The 16,109-nt window shown below is 44.5% G+C and overlaps 1 protein-coding gene across 12 annotated transcripts in view; it reads right to left on the reverse strand.

The window, feature by feature from the left end:
* The window catches only part of trh (PAS domain-containing protein trachealess), a 1,432,279-nt gene that overhangs the window by 89,889 nt on the left and 1,326,281 nt on the right, over positions 1 to 16,109 (reverse strand). For all 12 annotated transcript variants that reach the window (XM_069316255.1, XM_069316259.1, XM_069316258.1 and 9 more), the window contains 2 exons: positions 9,825 to 9,912; positions 5,088 to 5,238 (listed from right to left, as the gene is read on the reverse strand). In XM_069316255.1, coding sequence (XP_069172356.1) covers positions 5,088 to 5,238; positions 9,825 to 9,912 — 239 coding nt within the window. The remainder of the gene's footprint in view (positions 1 to 5,087; positions 5,239 to 9,824; positions 9,913 to 16,109) is intronic.

Raw genomic sequence — 16,109 nt, forward strand, 5'->3', positions numbered from 1 at the left:
CAGAAACAGCTGGGGCAGAAACAGCTGGGACAAGAACAGCTGGGACAAGAACAGCTGGGACAAGAACAGCTGAAACAAGAACAGCTGGGACAAGAACAGCTGGGACAAGAACAGCTGGGACAAGAACAGCTGAAACAAGAACAGCTGAAACAAGAACAGCTGAAACAAGAACAGCTGAAACAAGAACAGCTGGGACAAGAACAGCTGAAACAAGAACAGCTGAAACAAGAACAGCTGAAACAAGAACAGCTGGGACAAGAACAGCTGAAACAAGAACAGCTGAAACAAGAACAGCTGGGACAAGAACAGCTGAAACAAGAACAGCTGGGACAAGAACAGCTGAAACAAGAACAGCTGGGACAAGAACAGCTGAAACAAGAACAGCTGGGACAAGAACAGCTGAAACAAGAACAGCTGGGACAAGAACAGCTGAAACAAGAACAGCTGGGACAAGAACAGCTGAAACAAGAACAGCTGGGACAAGAACAGCTGAAACAAGAACAGCTGGGACAAGAACAGCTGAAACAAGAACAGCTGGGACAAGAACAGCTGAAACAAGAACAGCTGTGACAAGAACAGCTGGGACAAGAACAGCTGGGGCAAGAACAGCTGGGACAAGAACAGCTGGGACAAGAACAGCTGGGACAAGAACAGCTGGGACAAGAACAGCTGGGACAGGAATAACAACAGAGGTCAGACATGAAGCCTCACATGAAGCCTCAACCCCAAAGGCCACAAAAACTGTCTCCAGAGAAATTGAGCAGTTAAGTGGTGGGGCTGGGGGGTCTGTGCCCCCCCTCACCCCACCTGAGACACCTACCCTCCCCCTACCTTAGATACCTATCCCCCCCCCTCTCACATCCTAGGCCTCCATCCCTCTCCCAGAGGCAACCAGCACCTAGCCTACCTCTCCTCACCTATTCCTGGCCACCATCCCACCTGCTCCCATACACTCCCCTAGGCCTCCTACCCTCTCCCCCACCCGGGCCACCTGCTCCCCCCCCCGGGCCACCTGCTCCCCCCCGGGCCACCTGCTCCCCCCCGGGCCACCTGCTCCCCCCGGGCCACCTGCTCCCCCCGGGCCACCTGCTCCCCCCCTCTCACACGCCACCTGGGACACCTACCCTAAACCATCTGGATTACCTTGCCTCACCTAACTGGGGTCACCACTCCTCACACCACCTGTGTCACCTCCTCAGATGGCTGGATGACTTTCACCCACAGCTGGTCCTCACCTGTCACTCACAGCTGGTCCTCACCTGTCACCCACAGCACCACCTGTGGCTAACAAATATCGAACACTTCACCATCTGAAAGCGCCCATAAACCTACACATGGATTTTACTCAATATAAAATTACATATTAATACATAATACAACATCCTTTTGTAACAATTATACTGAGGATCTTCGCTCCAGCTCACACGGAATACAGCTCTTCAATGACTGTATTATACAACTGTATTTCGTTTGTCTATTACTCTCTTAATATCGTCTATCTGAACCTAATTGTAACTGCTAATCACCCTATTTATCTCCAATTAATCAATCAGCCACCACCACCTCATCCATGTACTTCATCCACAACTCTCACCCTCTCACTCTCACCCACACCCTCCCCCCTCACCCACACCCTCCCCCCACACCCCACTCACAGCTGTCGTAGAATAAAAGAATACTATTTACCCATCAACTTTTTTTGCATAGAGTCCCGGTCAGTCCAGGACAGATCAGAGGGATTTTGGAAAATAAAAAAATAGGATAATGTATGGATCTGGGGCCAAATGGGGAGATTTGTTGAGTAAACAGGACAGCCAAATCCCATACACGACCAATCTCTCTCTCTCTCTCTCTCCCTCTCTCACTCTCTCTCTCTCTCTCTCTCCCTCTCTCACTCTCTCTCTCTCTATCTTGGATATTTGTATATCTAGACAATTTTTCAGCATACGTTTAGCAATCACTGCTGATGTAACTGTTCTGTTCTCGTCAAAGAAAATTGCCTATAGCGTCACAAAAGAAAGCAAAAAATGGGAAACACAATAAAATATGAAATAAAGGACCACTGTCCAGCCAGTTATACAATTTTCCCAAATTATCCCCATAAAAAAAGTTTTCACGAATGTTAACAGAAGCCACTCCATTGAAAACCGACCCTTATGTAATGGGAGGAAAAGGGATTATTTACGTCGCGACAGGTGGCGACGCGACGCAGGGGAGACTCGCTCTTACGAAGCAAACCGCGGGAGATATTTCTTGATAAAACAGGGATTCCCGTTCAGTAATCCTATTCGGAGCGTGCTACATGAAGAGGCCCAACCCCCCTACCCTACCTTATCAGGGAATATTAATACCGTGTCGGGGAAAATCCCAATGGAGGGGAAATCGTAGAAAAAGCGACAGAATTGTGGAAATGAGTCACTGAATATAAATAGGATTACGGGTGCCTTGTTTTGCTTGGTGAGTGCCGCAGTGGTGGCCAGATGGCCCTCAACTGGCCATGTGCCCCACAGGCTTGCTTAAGCCGCCACTAAAACAAAGGGTAAACAAATAGGGAGAAAGTGAGACAAGAGATTTTACCAGTTATATATAATAACATAAATAATAATAATATTCTATGAGAATACTAATAACAATATTAAATATACATTTTTAAACTAATGTTTACGTGCTATTCAAAGATTCGTGTTTTTTAATACATTAACAGTGGCCATTTACACATATGAATAGTTAACAATAATACATTTGGAAATACCGTAACGATATTAACATGGCGCAATAACTCTGGTTAGAATTTTGAATATCATCGGGGAACGCAGACTTTGCTGCGCTCTGCCTCGCAGTGACCATCAAAGTTCACTGTTGAAAATGTGTTCACTGTTCACAATCCTACTCATCTGGACAACTTTTTTTATTTAACAATTTTGGATGACATTTTAGGTAATCGAATTTTTTGTTGCATTATGCAGGTTGTGAGGGGAGGATGGTGAGGGGGAGGGTGGTGATGGTGAGGGGGAGGGTGGCGATGGTGAGGGGGAGGGTGGTGATGGTGAGGGGGAGGGTGGTGATGGTGAGGGGGAGGGTGGTGATGGTGAGGGGGAAGGTGGTGATGGTGAGGGGGAGGGTGGTGATGGTGAGGGGGAGAGGGCAGGGTGGTGATAGTGATGGTGATGGTGAGGGGGAGGGTGGTGATGGTGAGGGGGAGAGGGCAGGGTGGTGATAGTGATGGTGAGGGGAAGGATGGTGATAGTAGTGTGTAGCTGTCAGTCAGCGTCAGCTCAAAGTCCAAGTCTTCAACAGATCACTCAGCTTGAGGGCAAGGGGGAGGGGGGGGGGGGTCGAGTCTCTTGTGTGGGGGGTTGGAATCTGGGGGGCTTACGGGGGGCGGGTGCGTGGTGAGTGGGGGGGGGAGGTCTAGAAGTTGGGATTGGTAGTCAGAAGACGAAGCCTGGACGAAGGAGGGATCTTCAGGCGTCGGGGAAAAGTCTAGTATAGTAGACTTTATATATATATAGGATGGATCGAATAGGATCGTACGAATCTGGAGGCATGGAAGGGGAGATCTGGAGGTATGGAAGGGAATCTGGAGGTATGGAAGGGGAGATCTGGAGGTATGGAAGGGAATCTGGAGGTATGGAAGGGGAGATCTGGAGGTATGGAAGGGAATCTGGAGGTATGGAAGGGGAGATCTGGAGGTATGGAAGGGAATCTGGAGGTATGGAAGGGGGTTCATTAGGTATGGAAGGGGTTTCTGGAGGTATGGAAAGGTGATCTAGAGGTATGGACGGGAATCTGGAGGTATGGAAGGGGTTTCTGGAGGTATGGAAAGGTGATCTAGAGGTATGGAAGGGAATCTGGAGGTATGGAAGGGGTTTCTGGAGGTATGGAAAGGTGATCTAGAGGTATGGAAGGGAATCTGGAGGTATGGAAGGGAATCTGGAGGTATGGAAGGGAATCTGGAGGTATGGAAGGGGTTCTGGAGGTATGGAAGAGAGATCTCGAGGTCTGGAAGGGGGATCTTGATGGAAAAATTCACAAAACGTAATTCAGTGTTCCATATCGTATTAATATACGATACATATATATTGTATAAAACTTTCTAGCCATCGGTTGTTTACATCCGATGGCTAGAAAGGCGGGATCCAAGAGTCAATGCTCGATCCTGCAGACACAAATAGGTGAGTACACATCGTGTCAGCAAGGCGGACCGTACGCCTGTTATCTTAACTCATACAGTACATCCCATTTCTTAACTTTTCCAGTCACCTGTGAGTCTCCAACGTCTTTACTAAATAAAATAAAATAAAAAAGTGGCTAAAAATTTGAAACACACTCAGGTTCTATCCCTTTGGCTCCCCCTTCCCTCTGGTTCCCCTCCCCCAGGTTCCCCCTCCCCCAGGTTCCCCTCCCAAAGGACTGGATATCAGAACTTTATAACTTCAAGTTACAGTACTGTCAATGTACTGGGTCAAAAACTCTAGATTATAAAATTGAGTGTGTGAACAACTGTGAGGGACTTTAAATGGGTTCAAGAGCAGTGCTGGGAGCATGACAGCAGTGCTCGGAGCATGACAACAGTGCTGGGAGCATGACAACAGTGCTGGGAGCATGCCAGCAGTGCTGGGAGCATGACAACAGTGCTGGGAGCATGCCAGCAGTGCTCGGAGCATGCCAGCAGTGCTGGGAGCATGCCAGCAGTGCTGGGAGCATGACAGCAGTGCTGGGAGCATAAGGAGAGTAGCTGCCCCGTGAAGGAGTGGGGGAAGTGCAAGAGCAGCATTAACTACGTAAGAGACAACTGCTTAATACAGAAGACGATATCACCAAACACAACAGATGACCTGGGAAGCGACAAGGAGGTTAGCGAGTTCGCTATATCCTCTCACCCGTATGACAAACGAACCACATCAACGAATGACAGAGGAAGGACGGACGCAATGACTGCGAGACGCAGGCGGCACTGGCGAACACGAGGACGGACGCAATGACTTCGAGACGCAGGCGGCACTGGCGAACACGAGGACGCAAAAACTATCCGGCACAGGACAAACCAGACACAAAAAACGACAGGAAGATATAGGAGAACGTACCTTTAAGAGATTTGTTAGCGGAGACGTGATCGCGAGGCCAGGGCGGGTCTCCGTGTAAGGTAAACTCCCGTAACTTGAGGTAGGAGATGGTGAGGCGGATGATGGAGGCCTTGTCCAGCTGGGAGGTGATGGCTGGAGGTAGCGGCAACATCTGAGGAGGAAGATACATGTTCTTTAAGATTACATTCTAGTGGTAGAGGGTTGAACAGAACCCGCAAGGGACATTGGTACTTCTACAGTTGAAGGTTATATGACCAAGAGACCAACAAGTAGCCTGATGCAGGCGATGAGTCACAATAACGTGGCTAAAGTATGATCACAATCGACTTGAGAATGGTCCGGGACAGACCGAAACGTCGTCTTCCCTTCACATTCTAGTGTGTGGTCTGGTCATCAAGTAGCCCGATACACACACACATATACACACTCTGGGTGGAACACGAACAAGGGGACACAGGTGGACACTTAGTACTCCATATACAGTTTCAAATGTAGATATGATAGAGCCCTGTAGGCTCATGACTCTGTACACCAGTTGATTGACAGTTGAGAGGCGGGACCAAAGAGCCAAAAGCTCAACCCCTGCAATTACAACTAGGTTAGTACACACACACACACACACACACACACACACACACACACACACACACACACACACTTAAAAGAACATTAGTATCCACTTATTTTCTACTGAATACATACACAGCAAATACACATAGTATGGAACGTCTGGAAATTGTCACACTATACATGAATATGTATACACGAATTCAAGTACGAATACATATGCAGTAAATATTGTTCGTTAGCTGAACAAAATAAATATTCACGTGGGTGTTCTAGTTGTGTAATGTATTTGTAACGTTTCAACATATAACACACAAAGACACCGACAAAAACACCAGATACAAAGACACTAGAAATCAACAAAGATACACAAGTAGTCAACAAATTAAAATCACAAATAAATAAAACAAAGACAAAACACACAAGAGGACACCCAGTAAAATAGCCAGCCCAAAAAGCACAAAAAAAAACCCACAACAATATTTCGACAACTTTCCCCTTAATCAATTTTGTCCTTCCTGGGGGTGAACACATTTAGGGTCGAGTGTCGCCCTGGGGACCTGAGGAGCCAGGTCCCCCTATCCAGGATCATCTCCAGGTCACCACCATTCTTTCTGAACTGTCTTGTATTTGCTATTAGTTCTCTCTTGCTATTTCCTTTGTTTTTCGTCGTAGCTGAAGACGGAGTAAATGATTATAAACTATTAATTCTTGTTTTATCCGTTGGAGGGCCAGATGGACCTGACTGCCTGCTTCTGTCTATCACAAAATATCTATTATAGCCGGATAGATCATTTACCGGATGGAAATACGATTTGCTAGTAAAGAAAGGTAATTACGAGGAGAAAGCCCTAAGCCAAAGTAACTATATAGCGCTGGTAAGGGAATAAGAAAACGAGGACCTGGGATAGGATGGAGAGAAGGAATGGTGCCCAACCGCTTGGACCACCAGGAATGGAACGCCGACCTGCAAGAAGCGAGGCTTCCGTTGTACCAACCAGTCCAAGGAAGCGGAAGGAATAAAAAAAAATCTTTCCTTATTAACACTACTCATGGCCCAGATTTTGTCTAAGTAATCAAGTAGCTGTGAAAGGCATGATCTTTCTGCTCTAAATCCATGTTGGTCTGGGTTATGGAAGTCATTGGTTTCCATGAAATTGGTGACCTGACTCTTGATCACTCTCTCAAATACTCTTATTATGTGGGACGTTAGTGCAACTGGCCTATAATTCTTTGCCAATGCTTTGCTCCCTCCCTTGTGTAGAGGGGCAATGTCTGCTGCTTTAAGCGCATCTGGTATCTCCCCCGTGTCCAAGCTCTTCTTCCACACTATACTGAGTGCCTGTGCTACTGACACTTTGCATTTCCTTATAATTATTGAATTCCATGAGTCTGGGCCCGGGGCTGAGTGCATGGGCATGTTGTAAATTTATCTCTCAAAATCTGCCACGCTCGTGTTGATATCGGTTATATTTACAAGAGTTTGGACATCACGCATAAAGAAGTTGTTCGGATCTTCCACTTTCATGCTGTTTATCGGAGTGCTAAACATATCCTCATACTACTTTTTTTTTAGGATTTCACTAATTTCTTTGTCATCCTAAGTGTATGAACCTTCACTAGTACGAATAGGTCCAATATTGGCACTGGTTTTTGCTTTTGATTTCGCATATGTGAAGAAATATATATTTTTTATTTCTTGAATTGCTTTCTGTTCTAGTTGCCTTTCTTCAAATGTGATATGAATGCTTCAGTCTCTCTTCGATTTCTTCAATCCCTCTGTTTAAATTATTCCTTCTTTGTATGGAAAGTCGTGTCTGCTTAAGCATTTCCGTTAATTTGTTCTTCTTTTCTAGTGTCGTCTCAGTTCTCTTTCTACGTTGGACCTCTTTCTGGCTTTCCTCAAAGGAACATGTTTCAGTCAGACTTCATATGCTTCAAAAGTCAGTTTTTATATTCCTTGTGTAGGATTTTTATTAATTAAGAATATTTTCCCGTTGAATGTTTGTAAGGTCCCCTGTTTATTTTCTCCCAGTCTATCCTTATATTATTAAAATTGAATTTATTGAATAACCCTTCTCGTTATTGTTTCTGTTGGGCCTGCTACCGTTATTATTGTTAGTTTGCACTTCAATGAGCTTATGGTCCGAGTACGTAGTGTCTGAGACAGTAATGATTAGCTCATCATTGTTCGTGAATATCAGGTCCAGCGTGTTTTCGTTCCTAGTTGGTTCTGTAATGTGCTGTAATTATTCCACATAACTTCCTCCTTCAGTTCACTCACCTTGCTGATCACTCCAACTCTGAAAAGTAATTTATTGACGTGCCTCTGGGTCACCTGCACCTCCTCCACCTGTGCCTTAGAGTCCTTAGAGTCCTGCTTCCTTAGAGTCCTGCTTCCTTAGAGTCGATACCGCTTGTTGGAATCACTCTTGCCATCACCATTCTTTATTTGTCCCTTTTTTTGTCCAATGTAATTGTCCAACCACTTGGGGTGAACGGTAGAGCGACGGTTTCGCTTCATGCAGGTCGGCGTTCAATCCCCGACCGTCCACAAGTGATTGGGCACCATTCCTTCCCCCCCCCCCCCCCGTCCTATCCCAAATCCTTATCCTGATCCCTTCCCAGTGCTAGTGGCTTAGCTCCCCCCCCCCTCCCCCAGTTGCCTTCCCTTCCAATGTAACTGAGGTCAACTCCGAGAATAAAATCATTTGGATATTGATGCCATTTTCTCTCCGTATTAAATTGGGTGTTGTAAATTTAGTGAATGTGATGAAATGTCGTCTTTTACAGGTCCCACTCGTGGTGTTTTTTCTAATTCATTATGTGCTGTTTTGTTTTCAGAGTCCTCTACATGGTGAACTTTTCCAGAGTTCCACGTGTGCTGTCTAGTTCTCAGAGTCCTCTACATGGTGAACTTTTCCAGAGTTCCACGTGTGCTGTCTAGTTCTCAGAGTCCTCTACATGGTGAACTTTTCCAGAGTTCCACGTGTGCTGTCTAGTTCTCAGAGTCCTCTACATGGTGAACTTTTCCAGAGTTCCACGTGTGCTGTCTAGTTCTCAGAGTCCTCTACATGGTGAACTTTTCCAGAGTTCCACGTGTGCTGTCTAGTTCTCAGAGTCCTCTACATGGTGAACTTTTCCAGAATTTCACGTGTGTTGTCTAGTTTTCAGAGTCCTCCATATATTGCCTTTTGCAGAGTACCCCACATGATATATTTTGCTTATGCCATTGATTCAGCGTCTTTTTATGGGTAGGAGGCAATAACATATATGCATGCATAACCAATTCATTCATTAATTCAACACTACTTTATCTCAAGCACATCTATCTCCAAATATTCCATCAGTGTGGCCATCATGTAAAAAAAAAATATCCATACATGCATATCGACAATTTTACTAACAACATGTAAAGGTAGATTCATATATATGTAAACTAGATTTATATATGTAACGGTAGATTTATATACATGTGTGTAATGCAACGTTGTTTTCATACATGTGGAAATAAACACGGATGGATAAAAGAAGTTATCTACATGTGTATGGGTAGATACACATACACATGTAGATAATAGGTACTCTATTGTGTATCTACATAATAGAGTACATGTTCATTCCCGTGTCTTCAGTGTGTGTTTTCTTCTGTATTTGGCTACGGACTTGACTATTAAGTGTCGTATCTTGACTGTTAGATATTGTCCCTTGACTGTTAAGTTTGTACATCAACTATACTACCTTGTGTATGAATTACCCTACCGTGTGTGTGTGTGTCAACTATCGCATCGCGGCCATCAATGTTATCGTATGAAGACCTTCATCTATGTACTAACACTGTATGTACTGAGGTAAAGTGTCTTTATCGCCAAAACAAACTTACCTTAGCAGAGAATCGTACCTTCAGTACGACAATATACGTACCTTGGCCAAGTATCGTACCTTAAACACCACAATACACGTACCTTAGCCAAGTATCGTACCTTAAACACCACAATACACGTACCTTAGCCAAGTATCGTACCTTAAACACAACAATACACGTACCTTAGCCAAGTATCGTACCTTAAACACCACAATACACGTACCTTAGCCAAGTATCGTACCTTAAACACCACAATACACGTACCTTAGCCAAGTATCGTACCTTAAACACAACAATACACGTACCTTAGCCAATTCGTAGAATTCATAATTTTCTTTGCCTCTTCTGGACCTCGCTGCGTCTCTAGATTTCTCTTTCCGGAGCTCCAAGATGCTGCAAGAGAGAGAGAGACACAGAGTGAGTGACAATAACAACAGATTCAATGAGTTAATTTAAGAAAATATGGAGAGATTTAGTTAACGGGCTAAGAAGCTACCAAGATAATGACGTGACAAGGTTCAGAGATGCTGCTCGCTAAGAAAAAGGTCTCAATAATGTCACAACACAAAAATGAACCCCGAGTAACGTAGAGGTAACGAGGTTGTTCTTGTCCTGGAGAAGTAGAAGCTCCTTGTAACAAGTTGTAACAGATTCTGTATCTTGAGGAAGGTGATGTAGTATACTGAGAAAAGTGATGATGTAATCTGATAATCTGAGGAAAGTGACGGAGTATACACAGAGAAATCACATTATCGTGATATATTAATGAGAATATTCACAGGAGGCGTGATGAGGGTTCGAACCTGCGCACTGGGTATAGGTCTCCTTTATCTCTCCCTCCCCCCCCCCTCCCCGAGATGAAGTATATTGCGCACTGAAAAAATGTAAATGGATAAGCCAAGATGAGAGTTTTCGTGAATGATGAACAACGAGTAGAAACAAAGTTACAGAGGGAAAGCTTATGTGTATGTATATATATATATATATATATATATATATTAGTATATTTTGGTAGCAGTCTTTCCTGTTCTTTCCAGTTCTACCCACCTCAAGACTCCGCTCCAATATAGAAGCATCAAGAAATATGGACCAATAGGCTTTCTACAAACACTTCTATTCAATATCCATTGTTTCGTGTTCTGTCTTGTGTTGATACTTTTAATACCCTATTAATATCCTCTAATGCCACATCATCCTTCCCACCTTACTCAAATGTAATGCCACATCACCCTTCCCACCTCACTCAAATGTAGATATAAAATCAGGGAAACGCAAGTTCTAATCAGTTGTGTATTTGTGAAGTCTTTGAAAATGTAATAAGTTTTACGAAACGCGCCCGTGTCGCGTCAGACTAGAAATAAAAATGAATTTTGGAGAAGTGATTTTTGATTTACCTCCAACAGTGAAGCATAATGTACGAAAGATTGAGAAAATTCGTGTTAGAATTATTAATCTTACTTTTTCGGTCATATTTAATAAAATATATATATATATATATATATATATATATATATATATATATATATATATATATATATATATACATATATATATATATATATATATATATATATATATATATATATATATATACATATATATACATATATATATATATATATATATATATGCGGAAAATCCACAGAGAAATATGAAATGAGGTGAACGTTTCGGCTTGTTAAAGCCTTTGTCAACACCAGACTGACTGAGTCAGTCTGGTGTTGACAAAGGCTTTAACAAGCCGAAACGTTCACCTCATTTCATATTTCTCTGTGGATTTTCCGCATAAAATGATCAGTGTTTTGTGATCGTCAATTGCATATATATATATACTATGCTATGCCCAAGATTACCATATATATATATATATATATATATATATATATATATATATATATATATATATATATATATATATATATATATATATATATCACTTGGAAGGGGTCAGGATAAGGATTTGGGAAGGGACGGGGGGTAGGGGGGGGGGGGGGTGGGGAGGGAATGGTGCCCAACCACTTATGGGGACGGTCGGGGGATTGAACGCCGTCCTGCAGGAAGCGAGACCGTCGCTCTACCGTCCAGGCCAGGTGGCTGACGCCAACGCTTGAGACTTGAAAAGACGATCAGTATGCATGAATGAAGGTGATAACGAGATGCGGGTCATCGAAGGACACGCAAACCCGGGTACAGGTAACGCCAGGCAGAAACCAATAAAAATAACCATCTATGTGAATTAAAAAAAAAATCGATACACAGCAAATAATAATATTTGAATATAATTAATGCCGCCATTTTTTTTGTAATTCTTGATTAGATTTTTTTTTGTACGGAGGCGTCAGGAAACTGGTAAACAAAAATACAAGAATAACTTGTATTAACACTTAAAACTTCCGACAGTTCTTAAGAACACAAACTTCTTTATAATGCACATAACACAGTTGTGTTCTTACATTCTTACAATTGAAGTACATTCTTACATCTCATTCTTACAGTTGACTTCAAGACGAAATTGTCTTTAAATACAGTCTAGAGAACTAATGATCAGAAGGCAGCTGTTATTATTGGTGCTGTTCTAGATTCAGCTACTGGGAACAAAAAGTCCCAAGTAGCACGGGCTATGGTGAGCCCGTAGTGGACTTACCTGGCACAGGAGCGGGGCAAGTAGCACGGGCTATGGTGAGCCCGTAGTGGACTTACCTGGCACAGGAGCGGGGCAAGTAGCACGGGCTATGGTGAGCCCGTAGTGGACTTACCTGGCACAGGAGCGGGGCAAGTAGCACGGGCTATGGTGAGCCCGTAGTGGACTTACCTGGCACAGGAGCGGGGCAAGTAGCACGGGCTATGGTGAGCCCGTAGTGGACTTACCTGGCACAGGAGCGATGCTATGCAGAAGGCAGCGTGTATAAGCCAGAGACCAAACCAAGACAAAATCAGCATCAACAAATATCGCTAACCACCAACCATCTTCCCCCCTTCCCCCCTTGAGAAGCAAACTAAGGGGGGGGGGGGACAAACGAAGAAAAAGAAGAGATCATCCCCGGTCAGTGTGGCCACCGATTAAATATTCAAGCCAACCAGGCTCTTAAATAATTACTAATGTGACAATAAAGAATGAGTCAAGCGAGCATATACAATAGCAGCTGGCTGCTCAAGTGGACACGGGGCGTATGCAGATGGCCGCCATAACTATTCCACATACGATCGTCTCCCCTTGCAAATGAATATTAACTAATGCTGGCGCAATTAACTGGGTCCCTCAATAATAATAAGCGCCACCAACCGGAGGTGAATTCTTAAGGCCATAAAAGGAGACATCTGAACACCGCCAGGAGCGGGACTGACGCCCCCTGGGGCTGTGACCACACGGTGTGACCTGGGGGTATTGGGGGCTCAATGTTGTGTAATGCTGGGGGGGCTGAGGGCTCAATGTTGTGTAATGCTGGGGGGGCTGAGGGCTCAATGTTGTGTAATGCTGGGGGGGTTGGGGGCTCAATGTTGTGTAATGCTGGGGGGGCTGGGGGCTCAATGTTGTGTAATGCTGGGGGGGCTGGGGGCTCAATGTTGTGTAATGCTGGGGGGGCTGGGGGCTCAATGTTGTGTAATGCTGGGGGGCTGGGGGCTCAATGTTGTGTAATGCTTGGGGGCTGGGGGCTAAATGTTGTGTAATGCTGGGGGGCTTGGGGGCTCAGTGTTGTGTAATGCTGGGTGGCTTGGGGGCTCAGTGTTGTGTAATGCTGGGTGGCTTGAGGGAGCTCGATATTGTGTAATGCTGGGGGTATTGGGCTCAATGTTGTGTAATGCTGGATAGCCTGAGGGCTCAATGTTGTGTAATGCTGGGTGACTTGGGGGCTCAATTTTGTGTAATTTTAGGTGGCTTGAGGCTCAATATTGTGTAATGCTGAGTGACTTAGACTTGAATATCGTGTAATTCGGGATGTATTATATTGTTCTGTTCAGCATAATACGAGTGTACTCACCTAATGTACTCACCTAATAATGTGTGTTCCTCACCTAATAATGTGTGTTCCTCAACTGCTGTAGGATTACAAAATGCTGCGCTTACAGAGGTTTTCATCCCTTGACAACAACAAAAAAACAAAAGCAATTGGAGGATTCAACGGTTCTCCCTTGCTAGACATCGCAGAATATTAAACAGCTTTGCAGGTGGTTCTGATCAAGCGTGTGGGATCTTGTGAGATTTGAAACTCCTCGAAATAGAGTTCGAAACAGTGGTTATAAATTAGATAAGGTTAGCGATAGAAAAAGACCTGTGCAAATGTTGGGTTGGAAATTGTGGCGTTGATTTATGGGACACATTAGCGGGTGACATAATAGATGTGGAGGGGCAGGCGGATTGTTTTAAGCGAAGGTTAGACATTATAATTATTATTATTATGTATTTTGTATATAATGACAAATGCTAGTGAGGTGGTTACAGTGCTTTGATCGCTTAGAGGTGGTCCTCAGCGGCATGGGTTCGAATTCTGGTTCGGTCATTTAGAGTGACCTTCCTTGAAGTCGTCCTTCAAGGAAGTCGTCCTTCAAGGAAGTCGTCCTTCAAGGAAGTCATCCTTCAAGGAAGTCGTCCTTCAAGGAAGTCGTCCTTCAAGGAAGTCGTCCTTCAAGGAAGTCGTCCTTCAAGGAAGTCGTCCTTCAAGGAAGTCGTCCTTCAAGGAAGTCGTCCTTCAAGGAAGTCGTCCTTCAAGGAAGTCGTCCTTCAAGGAAGTCGTCCTTCAAGGAAGTCGTCCTTCAAGGAAGTCGTCCTTCAAGGAAGTCGTCCTTCAAGGAAGTCGTCCTTCAAGGAAGTCGTCCTTCAAGGAAGTCGTCCTTCAAGGAAGTCGTCCTTCAAGGAAGTCGTCCTTCAAGGAAGTCGTCCTTCAAGGAAGTCGTCCTTCAAGGAAGTCGTCCTTCAAGGAAGTCGTCCTTCAAGGAAGTCGTCCTTCAAGGAAGACGCGACAAACGTATGTGACAAGAAAGACGCCGAGGGAGGCAGAACTAAGAAGGGAAATGGAAGGGGCAAGGGTGGAGGGAGGAACTGAGAAGAGGAAGAGGATGGGGTAGAGAAGAAGGGAAAGATGAGGGATCAGGTAGAGGGAATGGTTGGAATAGGAGAAGGAAAAATAGCTCAAGCTAGAGGCAAAAATAAAAAAAAAAAAAAACAGGATAGGGAGCCGGTCGGCCGAGCGGACAACACACTGGACTTGTGATCCTGTGGTCCCGGGTTCGATTCCGGGAGCCGGCGAGAAACAATGGGCAGAGATTCTTTCACCCTATGCCCCTGTTACCTAGCAGTAAAATAGGTACCTGGGTGTTAGTCAGCTGTCACGGGCTGCTTCCTGGGGGTGGAGGCCTGGTTGAGGACCGGGCCGCGGGGACACTAAAGCCCCGAAATCATCTTAAGATAACCTCAAGATAGGTAGAGGTAGCGGCAGAATTTGTAATCTAAATAGAGCGAGAAATAAATGGCGTCGAACACAGAACAGGTGGACAAGGAACAGGAAATAAACGAACGAGCAACATAACAAATAAATGCAGAACGAATGAGAATATTTACGAATATAATGAAGAATAGATGAAGTACGAAGGGTAAATAAGAGATGAAATCAGATGATACATGCGGAAAAAGTGCGGATACGAAACCAGAGAGATATTAGCGAGAGGTGATGATGATAGAGAGAGAGAGGAATGAGAAATGGTGTAGGGGAGATGAGAAAAAGCGGCGGCCCCCACCCTCACACGTAGAATCTTTCCTCACCAACTTGAGAAGCCAATCTAGAGACTGAGTGGCCCTCGGGGGTGTGAATGGCTCGGACAATACCCGCCCTTACGCCAACAACAAAGTATCGGGCGTCGACGTTAAGTGTCGAGAGTTAATCCCGGGGCCTGCGACAAGTGTCCCAGCGAGAGCGTGTTTATGTTCCCGTGGGGGCCGGCCAGTATTGTCCCTGTCCAACCCTTATGGTGGGTACCGTAGCCCAGCCGCCGCCGCCCCCTTGGTCACTACTCCCGTTCCTTCTGTCCGGACTAGCTGGTTTTGACTTGTGTTGATACCGTTGTTTCTGTTGCTGCTGTTGCTGCTGCTTCTGCTGTTGCTGGTCCTGCTGCTGCTGTTTCTGCTGTTGCTTGTCCTGCTGCTGTTTCTGCTGTTGCTTGTCCTGCTGCTGCTGTTGCTGCTGCTGTTGCTGCTGCTGGTGGTCCTGCTGGTCCTGCTACTCCTGCTGCTGCTTTTCTATACAACATACAGAGAACTAGCACCATTCAGGAAACCCCTATACAACTATAGCCCCTTCACTCAGTCTGTTTTATCATTTTATATAGAATTTATATATATATATATATATATATATATATATATATATATATGTCGTACCTAGTAGCCAGAACTCACTTCTCAGCCTACTATTCAAGGCCCGATTTGCCTAATAAGCCAAGTTTTCCTGAATTAATATATTTACTATAATTTTTTTCTTATGAAATGATAAAGCAACCATTTTCTCTATGTATGAGGTCAATTTTTTTTTATTGGAGTTAAAATTAACGTAGATATGTGCCCGAACCTAACCAACCCTACCTAACCTAACCTAACC

The sequence above is a fragment of the Procambarus clarkii genome, chromosome 83 (genome assembly GCF_040958095.1).
Source record: "Procambarus clarkii isolate CNS0578487 chromosome 83, FALCON_Pclarkii_2.0, whole genome shotgun sequence".
Classification (NCBI taxonomy): Eukaryota; Metazoa; Arthropoda; class Malacostraca; order Decapoda; family Cambaridae; genus Procambarus; species Procambarus clarkii.